General features: G+C 35.4%; 1 protein-coding gene across 2 annotated transcripts in view; it reads right to left on the reverse strand.

Annotated features, from left to right (window-relative positions):
• Positions 1-19,426, reverse strand: part of HELLS (helicase, lymphoid specific) — a 39,127-nt gene extending 19,701 nt beyond the window's left edge. Inside the window, exons 1-10 of one of the 2 annotated variants that reach the window (XM_036829690.1) lie at positions 19,256-19,426; positions 18,699-18,820; positions 13,839-13,961; positions 10,141-10,197; positions 7,687-7,723; positions 7,539-7,603; positions 4,673-4,714; positions 1,998-2,222; positions 1,436-1,618; positions 680-823 (exon numbers count right to left, since the gene is read on the reverse strand). In XM_036829690.1, coding sequence (XP_036685585.1) covers positions 680-823; positions 1,436-1,618; positions 1,998-2,222; positions 4,673-4,714; positions 7,539-7,603; positions 7,687-7,723; positions 10,141-10,197; positions 13,839-13,961; positions 18,699-18,820; positions 19,256-19,286 — 1,029 coding nt within the window. In that variant the 5' untranslated portion in view covers positions 19,287-19,426. The remainder of the gene's footprint in view (positions 1-679; positions 824-1,435; positions 1,619-1,997; positions 2,223-4,672; positions 4,715-7,538; positions 7,604-7,686; positions 7,724-10,140; positions 10,198-13,838; positions 13,962-18,698; positions 18,821-19,255) is intronic. The other variant, XM_036829689.1, reaches the window with a different exon arrangement.
• Positions 19,427-20,035: the final 609 nt, after the last annotated feature.

The following is a 20,035-nucleotide window of genomic DNA, read 5'->3' on the forward strand; positions in this document are numbered from 1 at the left end:
AAAAGAAAACAAGGAAAAAATTTTTAATTTTAAAATTAAAAATTAAAAAATAAATGAATAAATAAAATGGTGTCATGGCTATAGATTAAAGTACCAAAGGCTTTAATTTTCTTGTTAGAGACTACAACCTTCATCTCAATCGTTCTTTTTCTTTTTATAATTTATTTATTTTATTTATTTTGGCTGCATTGGGTCTTCATTGCTGAGTGTGGGCTTTCTCTAGTTGCAGCAAGCAGGGGCTACTCTTCGTTGTGGTGAATGCGCTTCTCACTGCCGTGGCTTCTCTTGTTGCAGAGCACGGCTTTAGGCACGTGGGCTTCAGTACTTGTGGCATACGGGTTCAGTAGTTGTCGCTTACGGGTCCTAGAGTGCAGGCTCAGTAGTTGTGGCGCACGGGCTTAGTTGCTCCCCATCATGTGGGATCTTCCCGGACCAGAGCTCGAACCCGTGTCCCCTACATTGACAGGTAGATTCTTAACCACTGTGCCACCAGGGAAGCCCATCAATCTTTCTGTTAATATAAACCTCCAGGTTCTAAAGGAATATGCACAATGCAATCTATTACTTCCATCAGAAAAAATAAATAAATAAACAAATGCTACTGGATGGTGACAAAGTGTTATAAGTTAAGAAAAATGTGATTTATGGATTACAAAGAATCCAATAAGACCATTCATACCTGTAATGCATTTCGGTCTCTCATGGCTATCTCAAATGAAGTGATCACCACAGGATGAATCTGCAATGTCCCTTTCCGTTTGTGAATATGCTTTACCAATTTTCGACGTTCTTGCTGGGTCCCATGATATAACATAGTAGGAATCTGAAAGATTTTATATTGATTTATAACAAACTTTAGAACAAAATGTAAATAACAACAATTTGTAAAATATAAAGTTAATCATTTCTAAGAGAAAAAATATAATTTAACTTAACTTTAGTTCTATATTTCTATAGCAAAATGAGTCAATCAATTCTAATAAATTATTGGGCTACTATGGGAGGATAAAAAAGCCATAAAACCAAATTGAGTGTAAGGTGAGAGAGATGGCGAAGTTATTTTTGGAATATATACTTCTCATAATGCAATGATGTAGCTAAAACGCATAGGTATGGAAGGAAAACACCATAAGGATGAACAGAATTAAAAAATAAATTCTACCCAGGTCTATCTCAGGTGAGTCAAATTATTCAAGGCACTAAAAACCACCCAGGGATGTTTTAGGCAAGATGTCTGAGATTACTATAGAAACTTAGTTTATTCTATATAAACTTAGAGAAGGTATTGCTGAGATTGAAAGATAAGTCAAATAAGATATAGTGCTACACAGAAATCAACATAATTTTAGTTAAGAGATCTATAACTTAATTCAGGCAACAAAACAATAAAACATTTGTAATGATAATATATTTAATAAAAGGAAACATGTCTTACTTCTGGTGTAAATCTTTGGAATTCAGCCATCCAGTTAGGAAGTGTAGACAAAGGGCCACAGACGAGAAAAGGTCCAGGTACTCCTCTCTGAATCATCAATGCAATTGTAGCAATGCATTGAACTGTCTTTCCCAATCCCATTTCATCTGCTAAAATGCCATTAATTCCATTTTCCCAAAGCATCTGGACAAAAATAATATACACTGTATTTAAATGCTGACATAAACACCTACTGAATCAGCAGTAAGTTTATTTCTTCTTTTAACCCAAAGATGATAATTATGATGAGACTGACATATTCACACTGTAAGTTATAATAACACTTGTGGGAAGTCAGTTATCAAAGCCATAAAAATGTTGATAGCCTTGAATAAGATAATTTTTCACTTTCAAAAATTTACTCTGGGTAAGTAAGTTAGAAAATAAGTATTTACACAGAAATGTTTGTTTTATATATAATAGTGAAACAAAGAAGGAACAACTCAAGTTGTGTTACATCATATTAATAGGTTATCATATAGAAATGAACCAATATCTTGTATTAAAATTGAGGATTCATTACCCTAAGCCATTCCATGCCTTCCACTTGGTACCATCGCATCACTCCTCCTGTGAAGTGTTTTGGTTGCTGAAAGGGTACTGGCTGTCCATTACATTTCCGAACTGGGTCAAAAAAGAATTTAGTATTTTGCCTAACTGTTTGAGATAATCTATCTTTAATTTTACTATTTGAATCTTTATTTTTCTGAAGATCTTCTACACAGAGATTAGAAGAGGAGCTTTCATCCTGTAAAGAAAAAAGTTTAATTAGAAGTTTAATACATAATAATGCTGCTACCCTCCATTAATCAGAAAATGTAACTGCTAATCAAAATTTGACCAGTCGTATAATCATTGGGTATGAAAAAATAAAGCTACATGTTTAATAAAACCCTCTAGACTGTTACTTCCCTTCACCCACAAATTCAAAGCCACTGGAAAAAAAAAAAACACTTCTGAAAATAACCCTTACATATAACAGGCATATACTTCTGAAATGACCTTTACAATTATACATCCCTTCCAAACCTCTAAAATGTGCTACCCAAGAATTTATTAAACTATTTTCTTAATAATTTCCTTCATCCATAGGAAGGATAACAGATAATGTCTGTTAAAAAAAATATTTTCAAGGAACATAAAAATATTTACTTTCATCTAAGTAATTACTTTCACTACAGGCAAAGGGGCAAAGTAAATACAGTTTAAAAACTCACTATATCAAACTTAAGAATGTCAATTTATCTGTTTGTGACACAGCACCGACTTATGACCAATGGTAGATTTTTATTGGTTAGCTATGTCCACAACTCCATTTTAAGAAAATGAAAACAAGGATTAAGTCAATTCAAAGGGAAGTCTTACAAATGGTAAGTCTTATAAATGATGCCACAACTGCATATTCAACTGAAAAAATAGGAAACTTGAGTTTCACCACTCCATACATAAAATCTGTGATGAAACGATATACCTAAACATCAAACCCAGAACCATAAAGCTTTTAGAAGAAAACAGAGAATAACTTGATAACCTTGTGATAGACAAACACTTCTTATACAAGACAAAAAAGCACTAACCACCAAAAGAAAAAAGGTAATGATTTGGGCTATTACAAAATTTAAAATTTTCTGCTTATTAAAAGATATCATTAAGAAAATGAGTAGGCAAGCCACGAACTTAAAGAAAATACAGTCTATATATGTGACAACAATGAGATTATAGAACTCATATATCAACAAAAGGACAAATAACCCAGTAACTGGGCAAAAGATATGAACAGAAACTTTACAAAAGAAAACATATAAACTGCCATTACAAACATGAAAATAAACTCTACATTAGTAATTAAGAAAAGGCAAAATAAAACTACATGAGATTCATTTCACATTCAGTAGAATGGCTAAAATCAAAAAGATTAACAACAGAAATGCTGGCAATAATGTGAACTGAAACTTTCATACACTTCTTGTGAGAGTAAAATGGTGTGTTCACTTTGGAAAAAGATCTGTACTTTCTTATAAAGTTTAATTACATTTACCATATGACCCAGCAATTCCATTCCTAGGTATATACCGAAAAAATATCAAAACGTGTCCACACAAAGATCTTTACACAAATTATCATAGCAGCCTCATTCAGAATAGTCACAAAGTGGAAACAATCCAAATGCTCATGAAGAAAATGGATTAAGACATTATAATATTCAATGGAATACTACTCAGCAATAAAAAGAAACCGACTAGTAACAAACTCAACAACGTCAATGATTATCATCCACGCTGAATGAAAAGTAGCAGGAAATAAAAGAATACATATTTATATTTCATTTGTATGAAAACTAGATTGTGATAGAAGTTTTTTTAAAAAATTGGGCAAAACTACTATGATAGAAGTCAAGAGGCAGTTGCCTTTAGGTTTGGGGTGGGGAAATGACTGGAAAGGGATACAAGGGATCCTTCTACCATAATGAAAAGGTTCTAAATCTTGATTTGGATAATAGTTACACAGATGTATACATTTGTCAGGATTCTTCCAATGAACACAAGATCAATATGTTTATTTATTGTATATTATAAAATGTCAATTCCACAGTAAATTGTGGTAGAAGATTAGATTGGGCTTTATCTTTAAAAATGCAACTAAATATTTATTAAAAATATGCTTACTTCATCTTATTTACATTAAACATAGTTGGGTTATAACTGCATCATAAACCAATCCTTATACTGAACAAAGAATAAACCTTGTAATTATAGGGGTTTGGATAGTAAATACTCAGGTAACAAGGAACCTCTCTACATAAAATGAGGGGTTAGGGGTGGGGGTAAAATCAAGCCTTCCCAAACAGAACCAAAGAAAATCTTGAAGGCCAGAAACAAGATTAAAGTATCCCTCAGGGCTTCCACAAGCTATGGAATATATACATGTGGAATGTATATATCCATATGGTTACAGTTACTTGCATCATTGCTAGACTCCCAAAGACCCATAAATTAATATTTACACACTAAGGAACATGCAATAGACCACTTAAACTTGATATATAAGAAGCATGTTAGGATAAAAAAAGCCAAATGGTTATTTTTTTTAAAAAGCTAAGAAATAGGATAACTAGTGAGAAAAAATGTACACTGGTGATTAAGAGATCAGGGAAGCAAATATGACTCCTAAATTTAATATCTATTATAAATCTCTTACCTCATTCTCCTTTTTACTTTTCTTAGCCACAGACAAAATTTCCTAAAACATTGAGAAAACAAAAACAAAATAACAATGAATGTGGTTCATTCATTTATTTAACAAATGTTTATTCTTGTTCTGATTTTATGCCAGGAAATGGGGATAAGCCTTGAAGGTAATTAAAATACAGGTGGACCTCAGACAAAATTAAGCCCATAGAATCTTTTTTTTTTTTTTTTTTTACAGTCCAGGTCTTTTATTTTCTTTACACCATCATGTCATGAATTCATAGGGAATGAAGCCGATAGCATCTTATAAAATTCTGAATTCGTTAGCAGCACTTAAAAATTGGGATATTTACTCCTAAATTTTCCAGCTTTTTTTTTTTTTTTTAAGTCGAAGCTTATCTGAATAGACTAATTCCAAATTCGCGAAGTCCTCTAGTACAGAGGCTGGCAAACTACAGACCGTGGACCAACTCCAGCCGGCAACCTGTTTTTATAAATGTCTAAATAAAGTTTAATTAGAACAAAATCAGGCTCACTGGTTTACAGTCTGTCTATGGCTGCTTTCTGGATACAACGGCAAAGTTCAGGGTTGATTAGTTACCCACAAAACTACTCAAAGCCAAAAATGTTTACCATCTGGCCCTCTACAAAAAAAGTTCTCCAAACCGTGCTCTAGGTTACTACCATTATTCAAGGATTCACTCCCAAATGTATTAGTCCCAACTCCAGCCCACTTTAGGCCTCTCTCTGGATTAGAGGCCTGAGTTTGCAATCCTGAGCAAGAGGCAAAGACAAATACATTAAAAATACAGAATAAAAGTGTTCTGATTTTGAATTACCTACTAGATGCTAAGGGTAAGGAGACAATGTCCCTGGTGACTTAGGAGAGTATTATATCAAATTATCTGAAAAAGTTGTCATCAAGGCATAATCATTAAAGACAGAATTAGGCTGTATTTCAAGCAGAAAGAATAGCATGTGCAGAGGACCAAGGGAATAAAACAGTATGATACATTCAAGAAATTTTAAGCATATCTCAAATTTGAGATACACAGGAAAATGACAGGACATGTAAGTGACTGACACCACATACATACATACATGTGTATATGTAAAGTATTATGTAAGTATAGATATTCATATTCTAAGGCCAAAGAGATTTTATATAGAGAACTGATAGAAGGGTTGTCTTCTAAAATGGCTAGATAAGCTGAACCTTTTTGGAGAACAATTTGTGAATGACTCAAAACGATACCAACTACTAAGTATTCTTTTTAGAAATTAAACCTCCTAAACTCCTGACACTGCTTACCTCTATAGCTTCATCCTTCACCATTTGTTTGTTTACAAACTGGAACCAAATATAATTTCCTTTTAAGTTTTTTTAACTTTCCAGGAACTCTCCTGCCTCTGGACATTTGTCAAAGGTTATTATCTCTTCCTACAACACATCCCCAGTATCTTCCCTATATCTTACTATTTCCCTATTAACCTACCCCCACCTTTAAATGATTTAACTTTTATCCCTCAAGTCTCAACTTCCTAGATGAAACCTTTATGAACCTCATGCTTGAGTTAAGAGCCCCTCTATATGCTCAATAGCATTTTCCAATTATCCAATTATATTTGACTACTTCCTTCTAAATTTTTCTCACTGGATATAGGCTAAGGCAAAGACAGTGATTATGTTGCCGAGTCTAAGCTTGTACCGCTCACTGCTTGACAGGCCAATAATCAAAAGAGACGAGTTGCTGGGGCAAGGAATAACAACTTTATTCGGAAGGCCAGCAAACTGAGAAGATGGTGGGCTCATGCCCCAAAGAACCATCTTGCCCAAGTTAGAATTCAGGCTCCTTTTACACTAAAAGGGGAGGGAGTAAAGTCAAACATTTCCTGGTTCCCATAAGCCTCTGAAGGGGACATGTTAATTTCTTCCTCCCTGCGGTCATTCACAGGTGGGCCTGGTCAGTATGTTTCCTGTGAGCTAAACAAAGGTATTTTAGCTTAATGCTCATTCCTGGGAAGCAGGGTTCCCAGAGATGGGCCATTATGTATAATTTAAGCTTATAGGCAACATCCCTTTAGTGATTAACTTATAATACAAAAGGTTCTTCCCTATTACAATTACCTTTCTTTACTAATTGATCTTATCCACTTAGAACAAAGTTTGTCCATAGCAGATATGCCACCAACATTTGATGAATTAAAATAACAGCCATGTGATTAGTTAAACTTCAATAAATCTCATTAGTAGTGTTTTTCAAACTGCAGGCTGAGTGTGTTCCATAATAAATTGAGTGGGTCTCAACTATTATTTTTAAATGCGAAAAAAGGGAAAATATCAGAGTACATCCCTAGACTAAAGACAAGTATTATGTGAAACTTTATACCTTATGAAGATGTAAAGAGTTAGAATCTCAGGTAAAAGAAAAATGGAGTAGGTAATCAAGGTTAGAATTTTTTTTAATATTAAGAATGTGATACATTAAATTATGCTTAAGGAATATTTAGGGTTTGTCATAACTGAGGACACGCTTTAATTAGTTTCTATTTAATGAGGTAATAAGTGAGAAGGTAAAAAAGAAATGGCTTTAGAAATGAGTTTATGACTTTAGTTCCTTAATGGTCTTCAAACAAAGAACAGAGTTCTTAAGATACAGTTTTGAGGTTCTAAGAAGTTATAATAATTTCTGATTAGGCCAAGCTCATGCTCCTTTAACAAACAGGAAGATGGTACCATCTTCCTCCTTAAAACACTTAACTGGCTGAAAACCCAGGTAAATAACAGTAATCAATACAGCTTTAAGGTGGTTCAAAACCCACAATAGGTTTTACTCAACATCGAATCTTATGTGTCCTTCCCCCTTTATTTTTACCTCTTTTGACATGACCTCTGAAATATTGTATGATTCATCTTCTCTTCCTCTTTTCTTTCTCATAACTATAAAAAAAAATTTATTTTTTATAGTAATTAAAACAAAAATATAAACACATAGTCTTCAAAACTGGAACAAGGAAATTTACCTGCATTCTCCTCACTTGCATCAATGGAATTTTTACCCTACAAAACAAGGATTTAGAGTATTATTTTCCTAAAGACTTCTATGGTATTATATGTTAAAAGGCACTGATTAGGTTAGCTTTCCTTGCAGTTGAACCACATCCACAACTCTTCACTATTATGCTTACCAAAAGGTAATCTTTTTCTGTATTTCCCTACTATAACCTGTTTGTAACCATATCCCTCTACTTTTTCCCAAAGACTCTACTTTCCTCAGTTTTCTTCCATGTAAGAGACATTTCAAAACTAAACACAGAAGGCATTTTTATTTTGAAATTACCATGTACATCTTCTCTAACTGTATATTTATGCTGAAGATACTCATTGGGTATGGTATGGAAGGAGTACTCATTTTCAGTATAATTTATAAGTTAAATACAATTGACAGTAGAAATAAAAGAGAAAACCAACTGAAAAATTACTAGTGAAAGGAGATAAGGGAAAGGAAGAAGTGTTCAAAAACAAAGTTTCAGAATGAGAGCTGGCAAAGAATAGGTAGACAACATGTATGAAAAATAAAAATGACAAAGAAATAAGGTAAATATAAAAATGAAGTTAAAAATTTAAAGGATTAAAAAAGAAAATACCAAAAGAGACTAGTGAAATGGAATAGGCAGAATTTAATGGTTGACACCTTTAGAATAAAGGGAAAAAACCCCGCAACCTGGTATAAAAAGTTAGCTGGGTGAAAGTGAAGGCTGATTGAAATCAGCAGTTTGACGAGTATGGGGTAAATGGTTAAGCCAGTAAAATTATAAGTACATTCTTCAAAAACTCAAAATAAACTGGAATTCGCAATTGAGTCAAACATCAGTTTTCCACGATTGCTTTTGTTGCAAAGTTATCTGCTATATACTTTAACATCACCAATAACCACACTAAGAATCAAGTAACTGGACTTAAAGATACCCTACCTATTTTTCCTGTTGGCATTTTGATATTTTCTAACAAAGGCAGTTTGGTATAGAAATTAAGTGTGGAATCCGAAATTAATCCTAGGTTCAAATCCTGGCATTACTATGTATTAGATATGTGACCTTCAAAGTTAGTCAATTCTCATTCACAATAGTTGTGTTCTATAAAGTCGCTGTGAATACTGAACTAGTGAACACTGAACCAGTGCATCTAGAAGAAATACAAGTTTAGGTTCCTGCAAGCCTCTGGTCACATCTTCATCAACTGATCAACGCATAACCCTATTTTATGTATGTTGCTGTTTAAACACACCTCATTTAAAACATATGCTGATTAACACTGAACTCAAAGCCAACAGCATTGTAACTCACATCTGAAGGAAGCTTATCTAACACACATATTTTCTCCATAAGGAACACCACAGCCTTCTTGCAATAGAAACACTAGACAGCACTTCAGCACAATGTGGCTGACAGTCTTTTAAACAGCAAAACCACCAAAACCACAAAAATGCAAAAATCATGGCATTAAATAGACCACAAAAAGGACACTTGTTTACACTGTGACAACTTAAATAAGGCAGATAGCTTTGTTTGACCTCAGCTGGGAATGTGCATGTTGGGAGACTCTAATTTTTTGCCATTCTGCATATGCACATGTCTGTGAATGACCACAAAAACACAGGTGACAAATTTTAGCGAGTAGGCTAAGTGGCAAGTATGGGATCTATAAATAATGAGGATGAACTGTGCCTTATCTCCTTGCACCAGTATCTTTATACATAAAATGTAGATAATAACAGTATCTCTACCTAACAGAGCTGCTTTGAGAATTAAGTAAAAACATGTAAAGCTTAGAACAATACCCGGCACATAGTAAGTACTCAATAAATGTTACCTTTATTGTTTCTCTTTTCACTAACACAAGTGTTGTTTGTACAATCCCTATCAATATGGCATTAAACAGCCTCATGTTAAAACGTATTTCCCAAAAAGATCACATCTAAAATTCAGGCTATCCCTAAATGAACGCTCTATCTGAAATGCTATTACCATATATGCCATGTGTTCCAATTTTGGTTCCACTGCTACAGCTATGTACAAGATACAAATTTAGATTACTCTTATGGCTCCAAGTTGACATGATGAGGTTAGAGGGATGAAGAAGAGTAAGCATTACATGCTCCAAAAGAGCTGGCCACTTATAAAATGCCTTGAGGTATAAAATATTTGCAGATTTTTCCCCAGATAAGAAAGTGAAATTTTGCTATTATGAAATATAGTCCACAGAATAAGAAACGAAAAAGGTCATAGTTTAGCTCTCCTCCCATATCTAAAATACTGAGAAACAGATTTTACATATTTCTATGCAACCAACAAAGATAGGTTATCAGATAAAGAAGATTAAAATTAAATAGATGATCAATAGTCAAAAGAATACAAGAGAATGTCTTCAATATCGAAGGTAACGTATACAAAATATTCTAGCTTACTGTTTATTACCTTAGTAACTTTTAAAGATTCCTTTTTTCTCTCCAATTTCTCTTTCTTCTTCTGTTCCTGTAAGATAATTTTTTCTTAGTGTCAAAAGTGGAAAATGCAAAGTATGAAACACGCATCTCAAATAACTTAAGTTCACAATGAAGAAACTGTATATAAAAATTAAAAAACAAGAACTTGCGCTTCAAGCCTTTATGGAGTAACAGAGAACAGATTTACCCTCCTGCCTTAAGCAACTAAAATCTAGATAAAATATATCAATGGTTTTCAGCAACACACAGCAAAGGACAGTGAACACTGTCCTGTGAACAGATTTACCCTCTTGCCTTAAGCAACTAAAATCTAGATAAAATATATCAGTGGTTTTCAGCAACACGCAGCAAAGAACAGTGAACACTGTCACGAACGACGTGAATCTTCTGATTGCCCAGCTTACTGCCTGGAGGCAACTTCCAAGTGCAAATAATGGAGGAAGAACCCAAATAGAGCTCAACAGTCTCCCTGAGTTGAAAAGACAGAGTGCAAAACTCAGAGGAGCTAGCAAACCAAGGTCAAGTACCAGAGAGGAGACAGTTGCATACAAAAGAGGCTCTGAAGATCTGCACTGGCATCCTTAGGCTGAGTACTGATCAGTGTGTGAGTAAGAAAATGAAGGCCAGGAAAAGAGCAACTAGAAAGCAGGTAGAACAATCCCTGTGCTCACAAGGGCTCAGGAACAGTTCACATTCCCGTCAGCCAAAGCTGAAAGGCCTCTTAATGTATGGGGCTTCAAGAACATTCAGAAGAGGGACCAAGTTATTCTTGGACTAAAAAAGCTGTTCCATAAGCCCCCTAACAAAGCTTTAAAAGCAGAACAGAAAACGATTCAAACCATTTCCAAGAGGTGGTTAAAAGAGTATTTACCTTACAGTGAGTCATTAAGCTTGGTATTTGTTTTTCTGTTTCATTTTACCATAGGAAGGGTTAAAAAGGGCTTCAACAAAGGAAAAAGAGAATTTAGCAAGTGTAGCAAAATCTTGATTGATAACTGTTAAATGTGAATGATGGGGACAAAAGGATTTATTGTAGTGTTGACACTTGGCCCAAGTTTTTAAATCATACTTCTGGTGGACTATAAATAAATTATACAGTGTCTTAGATGATAAATGCAATGCGAAGAAAAGAACAAGGTAAAGGGGATCAGGATTGTGAGGATGGAGGTGCCAGGTAACTTTATTTAAGGTTGTCAGGGCAGGTCTCATTGAGAAAACGTGTAAGCCAAAGCTTGAAGATGATGATGAAGTAAGCCAGGCAGGTATCTATTGAGAAGAGGGTTCCAAGTAGAAAACAGCCAGTGCAAAGGCCTAAAGGCCGGAAACACACCTAGAACAAGGTCTGAAAGGTATGGGGTTGAGGGAGGCAACCAGACTGCTTATAGTCTTGTAGGCCATCATAAGGACTCTGGCTTTGTTAGAAACAATGTAAGCTAGAAAGCAGTGAAACATCATTAAAATACTGCAAGGGGGTGGGGGGAAGCACTAAAGAAAAATAAATTCTTCACCCAGTAGAAAATCTTTCAAAAATAAAAGGTAAATGAAGACTTTTTCAGATATAAAAGCTAAAAGAACCTAACACCAACAGAAAATGCAAACAAATCTGTAATTACAGAAAGCAGATCAGTGGCTATCTGGTGATGAAGACAGGAAGTGAGGGATGGGAGAAAATTAAAAAGCGGCAGAATTCAGCCATAAAAAAAGAATGTGATCTTGCTATTTGCGACAATATGGATGGACCTTGAGGGCATTATGCTAAGTGAAATAAGAGAGAAAGACAAATACTATTATGATTTCACTTACATATGGAATCGTAAAAAAAAAAAAATGAGCTCACAGATTCAGAGAACAGACCAGTGGTTAGGGGGTGGGGAGGTGAGGGGGGAGGTCAAAAGGTATAAATTTCCAGTTATAAAATAAACAAGTCATGGATGGGGATGTACTACACAGCATGGTGACCATAGTTAATAATACTTATTGCATATTTGAAAGTTGTTAAGAGAGTAAATCTTAAAAGTTCCCATCACAAGGGAAAAAAATTTTTTTACCTGTGTACAGTGACAATGTTAACTAGACTTACTGTGGTGATCATTTTGCAATATATACAAATATTGAATCATTACACTGTACACCTGAAACTAATATAATGTTACATGTCAATTATATCTCATTAAAAATGGGGGGACAGGAAGAATTTTTTGGAATTAATGGTTATGTTCATTACCTTGGTTGTGGTGGCTTCATGGGTATACATTTTAAAAATGTACAGTTTTTTTTTTTTTTTTTTTTTTATGAAGATATTATGAACACCTTTATGCCAACTTTTATATTTTATACAATTTAACTGTTTATTTTATTTATTTATTTATTTATTTATGGCTGTGTTGGGCCTTCGTTTCTGTGCGAGGGCTTTCTCTAGTTGCGGCAAGTGGGGACCACTCTTCATTGCGGTGCGCGGGCCTCTCACCATCGCGGCCTCTCTTGTTGCGGAGCACAGGCTCCAGACGCGCAGGCTCAGTAATTGTGGCTCACGGGCCCAGCCGCTCCGTGGCATGTGGGATCTTCCCAGACCAGGGCTCGAACCCGTGTCCCCTGCATTGGCAGGCAGACTCTCAACCACTGCGCCACCAGGGAAGCCCAAAAATGTACAGTTTTGTGTATCAGTTATATTTCAATAAAGCAATTTTTAGAAAAGGGGACTGAGCAACATAAAATTCACAATTTCTGGCATCCAAAAAATATCACTGGACAGGATAAAAATCAGCTAACAGGTGAATAAAAAAATAAATGTTGGAGTAAAGCAATTTATATTGAGGAAACTCCAAAAGCTCAAGGATTGGCAGGAAGCACAAGGCAACCCTGGAAGTGAGGATGAAGTTGGAACTAAAAACAGGCGTTTTGGTCTAAAGTCTGCTTAGAAGCAGTTACTCTTGAATGAAACACACCTTGAATGACAAAAGCAAACTATAGAAAAACTACATATAGTATGATACCATTCTTATAAGGCTCAAAATAAGCAAGACCAAAAATATACACTGTTTATGGACATATACATATGTGATATATGTTAAACTATTTTTTTAAGCAGAGAAATGATAAATACAAAATTCATGATGGTAATTACCTCTGGGTTAGGATGGTAAACGAGGCAAGGAGATGGGAAAGAGAAGCAGAAATGGAGGTGCAAAAATATTTAGAATGTCCTAGTTCTTAATTCTTGTTCATTTAATTAATACAGTATTCATAATTTTTAAAAACTGTTGGTATATTCATACAATGGAATGCTTCTTAGGAATAAAAATGATCTACTAAATAAATACACGTAAGTGAATCTTAAAAATATGCTGAGCTAAAGAAGCGAGACACCAAAAGAGTGCTTATCATATGATTCCATTTATATAATATTCTAGAAAAAACAATACCAATTTATAGTGGCAGAAAACAGAAACCAGTGGTTGTTCGGGGCCAGAAGCAGAGACCACTGAAAGAAGAAAACTTCTTGGGATAATGGAAATGTTCTTTATCTTGACTGTGCCGGTGGTTACACAGGTCAAAACTCATCTAACTCTAAACTTAAAATGTGTGCAATTTATTGTATGTAATTTATATCTCAGTAAAGCTTATTTTAAAAATTTAAGCTGTTAGCTATAATCAATCACATATACATACCTCTAATTGCTGCTGTTCCATTTTAGTCAATAAAAATTTGGAGTAAATATTGCTTTTTTCAAGCAAATGCTGAAGTCTACGATATCGAATGTCCATGGACTCTCTATCCCAAGACATGCGAGCCTATCCAAAGAGAAAGTTTCCATAATTATTAACGGTTTCCTGACATACACTGATTTTTTTCTGCATAAGGTGTAACAAAGATGACTAAACAACTGCTCTTTAGGTTTAATATATTTCCTGTAATTCATGAAAAATATTTTTATAATATTAAATTCACTTACTAAAAATGGTTATCTTCCAAACAGAAACCTAGAATAGCTAAAAAAAATATGATTCTGGGGTTCAACAGGCAATCTGGTAAAGTATAGCTTGGCTACCAAAATACTGAAATTTCAGACACTGAATATATGGTTATTGGCATCTACAGAATTGAAGGTCCATTTTCAAAATATTTGAAATTAAAGTGAGAAAGCAAATATTTAATTCAGGTTGAATTTAAGTTTTTACAAAACCAAATGATTTCAGAAAAGAAAAATTTTATACACCAGTTTAATTTGAAGGAGCATTGGAATTAAAAGATAGTCTCATTAGCTAGGAATCAGAACATCTAGTTTTAGAATTTAAAAACTATATTGTCAAAATATTTAAACGTGCTAAATCTACTGTTTATTTCTTACAAGCTTCTTTCCTCCTCAGTATTGTGTTGCCCAAGCTTTGCCCTTACCTTTTAGCTTTCTACTCTCATACTCTTACCTTTATCTTTCACCACTGTACGCCTTCCATTTACAAACCTCTGCTTTCCATATTACTTTTACACACCATTTATTTATTGATTTGTAAGAGTATACAACAGTCTAGTGGCTGAGGAGGAACCCTCTCAATTCATAATAAAAGTTAAACATCTTAAGAGAACAATAACAGAGGGCACAAGAGAGAAAACAAAAGCAACAAATAAATAGTATAGGTCAATGGTCCACAAACATTTTCTGTAAAAGGGCAAAGGGCAAATATTTAAATATTTGAGCATGATATGGTTTGTATTGCAAATACTCAAATCTGCCTTCGAGCAGTTATAGACAACATGTAAACAAAAGTTGTGTTCCAATAAAACAGACAGAAGGCCAAATCCAGTTCATAATTTGCCAACCAAATACTGTAATCTGAACTCAAAAGAAAAGCATTAAGTGGGCTGAAGTCAACTGAGAGTTGAATATATGCAAATCTTACTAACCAGCAATTCCACTCCTGAGTGTGTGTGTGTGGTAAATTTAATTTAGTGGTTAAGGCTTGACCTTATAAATCAGACACCAGTATATATTAGCTTATATTTCCCATATGTTATGTCATCTAACTTTTCTTTCAAAATAAATTTATTTTCTATTACAAAAGCAGTGACAATAAGATACCTAACAATAAATTTAATGAAATACATGCGCATTACAAGAAAATAAAAATTCTTTTAAAAATCATCCATAGTCTTACCCGTGCAGATAAAACTCTATTTTCAGTTCTTTTAGGACAGCCTTTCTTTTACTATTACCAACGTACTACTATGATTACAACAGTCAGTCACTTAATGAAATGGATATTATAAATGAGATGAAATTACTTAAAACTTTATAAAAATGAATTCCTAAATTTAACTTTAATTTTATATTTTAGTTAAAATACTTTGTGCTTAATTTATCTGCTGCCTTAAGTCCTGTTCAGAATAAATTAGCATACATCTTTAAAGTAATTAAAGCTTTAAGGTGCCATCATGGAACAATAATTTATAATGTAATTAGAATATGCCAATGGTTAACCTTTAAACCCAGTCTTCTGTATTTCAAAATAATTCTATAGTAAATCTTCTCATCTATTATTACTCTTTCTTGACTTAATTTTGTTATTTGTTATATTAAAGTAAATTGTAGCTTCATCTGTGGAAAGTATTCAATACTGAGTGCCTGGCGGAAAGCATCTCTTGATGAGAGTGTGAGAGAGTATGCCAGTGGACACCAAGAGCATAAATTCTCCACTGTCTACCCCATTACCTCTCCCAACCCCAGTTTTATTTATTTATTTTTTTGCGGAGGGAGTTCTATTTCAGGTTACACAATATGAACAGTTTTCCTTTTACCTTTCCAAGAACCCTCACAACTCTTACAATTCCCCTTCCCCCACTTACACAGAAGTTAAAGCTACTCTCAAGTATTCTAGACTAACAATGACTTCTTTCAAAAGGAAATGCAGGTGAAAAGTCAAAGAAAATAACTGTAGCAAATGAATGTCAAAATCATTCTCCAGGATCTTCACAAACCTTCAAATCTCCTAAAGCAAAGTAAATGCTTCTCATTAAGAACTTAAGCTAGCTCTTCCTCTCTTAAGTACTTCTAAATACATGCCCATAAATACTGAATTCTCCCAAAAGAAAAGGAATCATTACTTTTGTGTACTGAATTTTTTGGCTCCAAAGACATGTAAGAGAGAGACTTATTCTTAGAATTTTCTCTACAGTCACTGAGGGAATAATTTGTAAGTGTCAAGGGCAAAAAGCAATCAAATTCTTTCAATACCTGTACATAAAAAGACATGTAATAACAATGAACCACAATCCTACTAGGTTTTTAGCAAATTACACCCTTGCACTAATGGGATTGAAAAGAGCTTTATTCATGGAAGTACTGAAAAATGGATTAAAAATTGCTATTTTAAGTTCTATGATGCATAACTGCTAAAGAAAAGCTAGTTGTACCATACCTATCCCTCAAGAGTAACAATTCCAAAAAACTTTAGGATTGCAAAATGTTCAAGAGCTTAAAAATTTCACTGAAAGTAGCAGTTATTTTGACTCTTAGTTTAATCAGCAAATACTTATGGTACTACAAATTTTGACGGACCTTTTTTATTTATTTATTAAAAAATTTTTTTTGGCCGCACAGCACCGCACCGCACCGCTTGTGGGATCTTAGTTCCCCGACCAGGGGAAGAACCTGGGCCCACAGCAGTGAAAGCCTGGAGTCCTAACCACTGGACCACCAGGGGATTCCCTGATAGACCTTTTTTAAATGTGAAAATAATCTTTCTTCACTTGAACTCATGCACTCTTGAAATGTATTCTTATTATACCTCATATCTTTCTTCAAATAGCATTTCCTTAACCAACAATCTTCATGAGTTATAAAAGAGAACTACACTACTCAAAATTAAGGGTTTATCGCTAAAAATCTCTGAAGTTGATTCTACTCTGGACCATGCCCCAGGATTCATCCTTTATAATTCACCTTGTTACAATGGCTTGTAAGTATATTTATTTTACTTATATAATCATATATGTTAGGTAATATATTATAAAATATTCTTTTACCTTAGTTAGAAATTCAATAGACATTTACTATAACCTACTAGTTGCCAGGTGCACAGCCTACAAAAACAAAACAATGTGATGTGCCCTCAAGAAACAAAGTGAGAAAGAATCAAGTAAGTAAGGATAATACTGTGTAACAAAGTACTGTAGGAATTCATAGAATGAGTAAAGGTGGTTCAAGGTTGACCTCCCAATTCTGTTAAAATTTGTTAACATACACTACCTTACTGGATTATGGTCAACTACAGATGATCAGTAATAATGGAACTATTATATACTGGAGTGAAAGTATAGCAAGGTGGTTAAAAAGTGTGAATTCTGGAACCACATGGCCTACATTACCATCTTTGTTCTGCCATTATACTGGCTGAGGGATCCCAGGCAACCTCTAGGTGCCTGTTTCCTCATCTGTAAAGGGGAATGAAAATAGAACCTAGTTTATAGACTATTTTAATAAAAGTAATAGTTTATACTAGTAATTAAACTAGTAAGTTTAATAACAGTAATCATAATGAGTTTAATAATGGTATCTACTTGATACTATTGAGGATTCAATGAGTAAAATACATGTACAGCATTCAGAACAGTGACTGACTCACAATAAATGATCATGAGGTGTCAAAAATGCTAACAAAAGAATCATTATTGTTGATATAAAATAGCAGGGAACTAACTAATTCATTACTTGCCTTTGGAGTGCATTATTCCCCAATTTGAGTAGTTTTGTAATTACATGGAGTTAATTCAATATTAATGTCCTCAGAGAGGTTTAATGTTAAGGACAAGAACTCTGGAGACAGCCAAATTTGAGTTCACTAGTGTGTGACCCAACCCCCAATTGCCTCAGTTTCATCATATTTAAATGGAGATATCAAAAGTACCTAAATAACCATAATACTGGGAGGGCTAAATAAATTATTACAAGAAAATCACTTAGTAGGCAGCACATAAGCGGTAGTAGGTGTCAGTCTTCTTGCATATGCAATAATGAAGCAACAGGGTAGGACAATACTGGAGTAAAATATACTTAAAAACTGAAGTTTTTCAAGAGGTTAAAAACTGCTTTTAGTAACATACAAAATACTCTGTACCAGAAAACCCCAAGGATAATTAACTCTTCATTGAAAAAGTACATCACATTTTAACCTAAAGGATCTTACTTAGCAATAGCCCAAGAAATGGAAAAGAAAGCAAAAAACAAGTTGATCACTTAGGTGGAAAACAGCACTGAAAGAATTCACTAAAAATAATTCACTACCGACTTTGGAAGAATTATAATAGCTAAACAAGCAATTTGAAATGCTCACTTAAGAGAGATGAGGCCACTTTATAGACCAAGACTATATCTGATAGAAGCCTCATTCAAAGCTCATGCAAAAGTTTCTCAAAAATAGCATCGGTAAACAGAGATAAATAAGGAAGCCCGTTTTAAAGTTGATAAAAAACCAGACTAGTAAACTTAAGCACAGAAACCACACCCCCGACGATGAACGTGATGCCTATTTTACCTTTTCTAGCATCTTCCTCTCTCTCTCTAGCCCAGCAGCTTCAAGCTGTTCTTCCTCCTCTACCATGGCTGGGGTAATCACGGCAGTCTCCGGCTGTTCAACCATATCTGGAGCTACGGACCCTAGGAGGGGGCAAGGCTTTTAAATTGCAGCTTTAAAAAATGACCAGTTACTCAACTTCCGAGTAAACAACCTTCCTCCCTTTCCCAGATGCATTTGAGGCAAACCATGAAGACCCAGGGGGACGCCAGTATCACCTCTCAGAAGACATCCTAAGTCTTCACTATGTCAACAAGTTGCCTGGACCCCAGTTTACAAATGGGGATGTTCGGGAAAACGCAGCTCCCCTGTGTCTAATCTCCTATACCATGCAAATATGCGCAGTTCCGGGTGTCCCCCACTCACTCCCCACAGAAAAGGTAACCCTCCTTTCCTCCTCAGTCTCTGCCCGTGGTCGCCTCTCCCCTCAAAAGCTCGGCTGCAGTCTCTCCATGCTGCTCCAAACCCCCGCCCCAGACGCCGCCGCCCGCTCCGGGAGGCAGGTTCTCCTCACTCACCGCCGCTGCTCGCGGGGCGCTGCGCCGGCATGGCTGGACACACACTCCGGAACCGGGTGCCCTCCGCACAGCGCCTGCAACGCCGCGCGCTAAAACCTCCCAGCCGCTTGCCGGTCCCAGTCTCCCGGCCAGGTGTCCAGCCAGAGAAAAACGCGCGCTTCTCCTTCGCGGGAAAACGCCGTCATCTCGCGATACTTCATGCTCTCCACCCCGCCCCCGAGTCCCGGTGGCGCGAGACTTGGCGAAGTTTGGTTTTCGTCAGAACGCTCTTGGGGGACTGTGAGCGTTTACGGGGACCTCGGGTTTGGGGAAGCGGGGTTCTGCTGCAGAAGTCAGCCTTAAACTAGCTGTGTGATACTGGGCGAGTCTGCCTACCGTGGAGGGCCCGGTTTCCTCACGTAATTGATGATGGTGCCGCAGTACGCAGTCTTCAGTAGCGCTCTTGTTTGCAAGGTACCCTCACACACTGGCTAATGTGATTAAATCCTGCCAACGGATGATCCTTTAGGTAGAAAGATGTACTGAGTATCCAGGTGAAGATGTCAGAGACAAATATTGCTAAACGTTGCCACCATCCGCAGTTCACATTTTGAGTGAAAATTCCCCGAAATGACCCAGAAGAGGGCTCTTTTTGTGGCTGGGATAGGAGAGAGAAATAAGAAGATTATGGTAGAGTTCTTGTTGAAAAGTTATTTCAGGATAAGGGAGAACTTAATGCAGTGATAAGCCTACCAGAGTGGCCAGTAGAAAAGACGTAAGGTTCAGGAATTCAATAGACCA

The sequence above is a fragment of the Balaenoptera musculus genome, chromosome 16 (assembly GCF_009873245.2).
Source record: "Balaenoptera musculus isolate JJ_BM4_2016_0621 chromosome 16, mBalMus1.pri.v3, whole genome shotgun sequence".
Classification (NCBI taxonomy): Eukaryota; Metazoa; Chordata; class Mammalia; order Artiodactyla; family Balaenopteridae; genus Balaenoptera; species Balaenoptera musculus.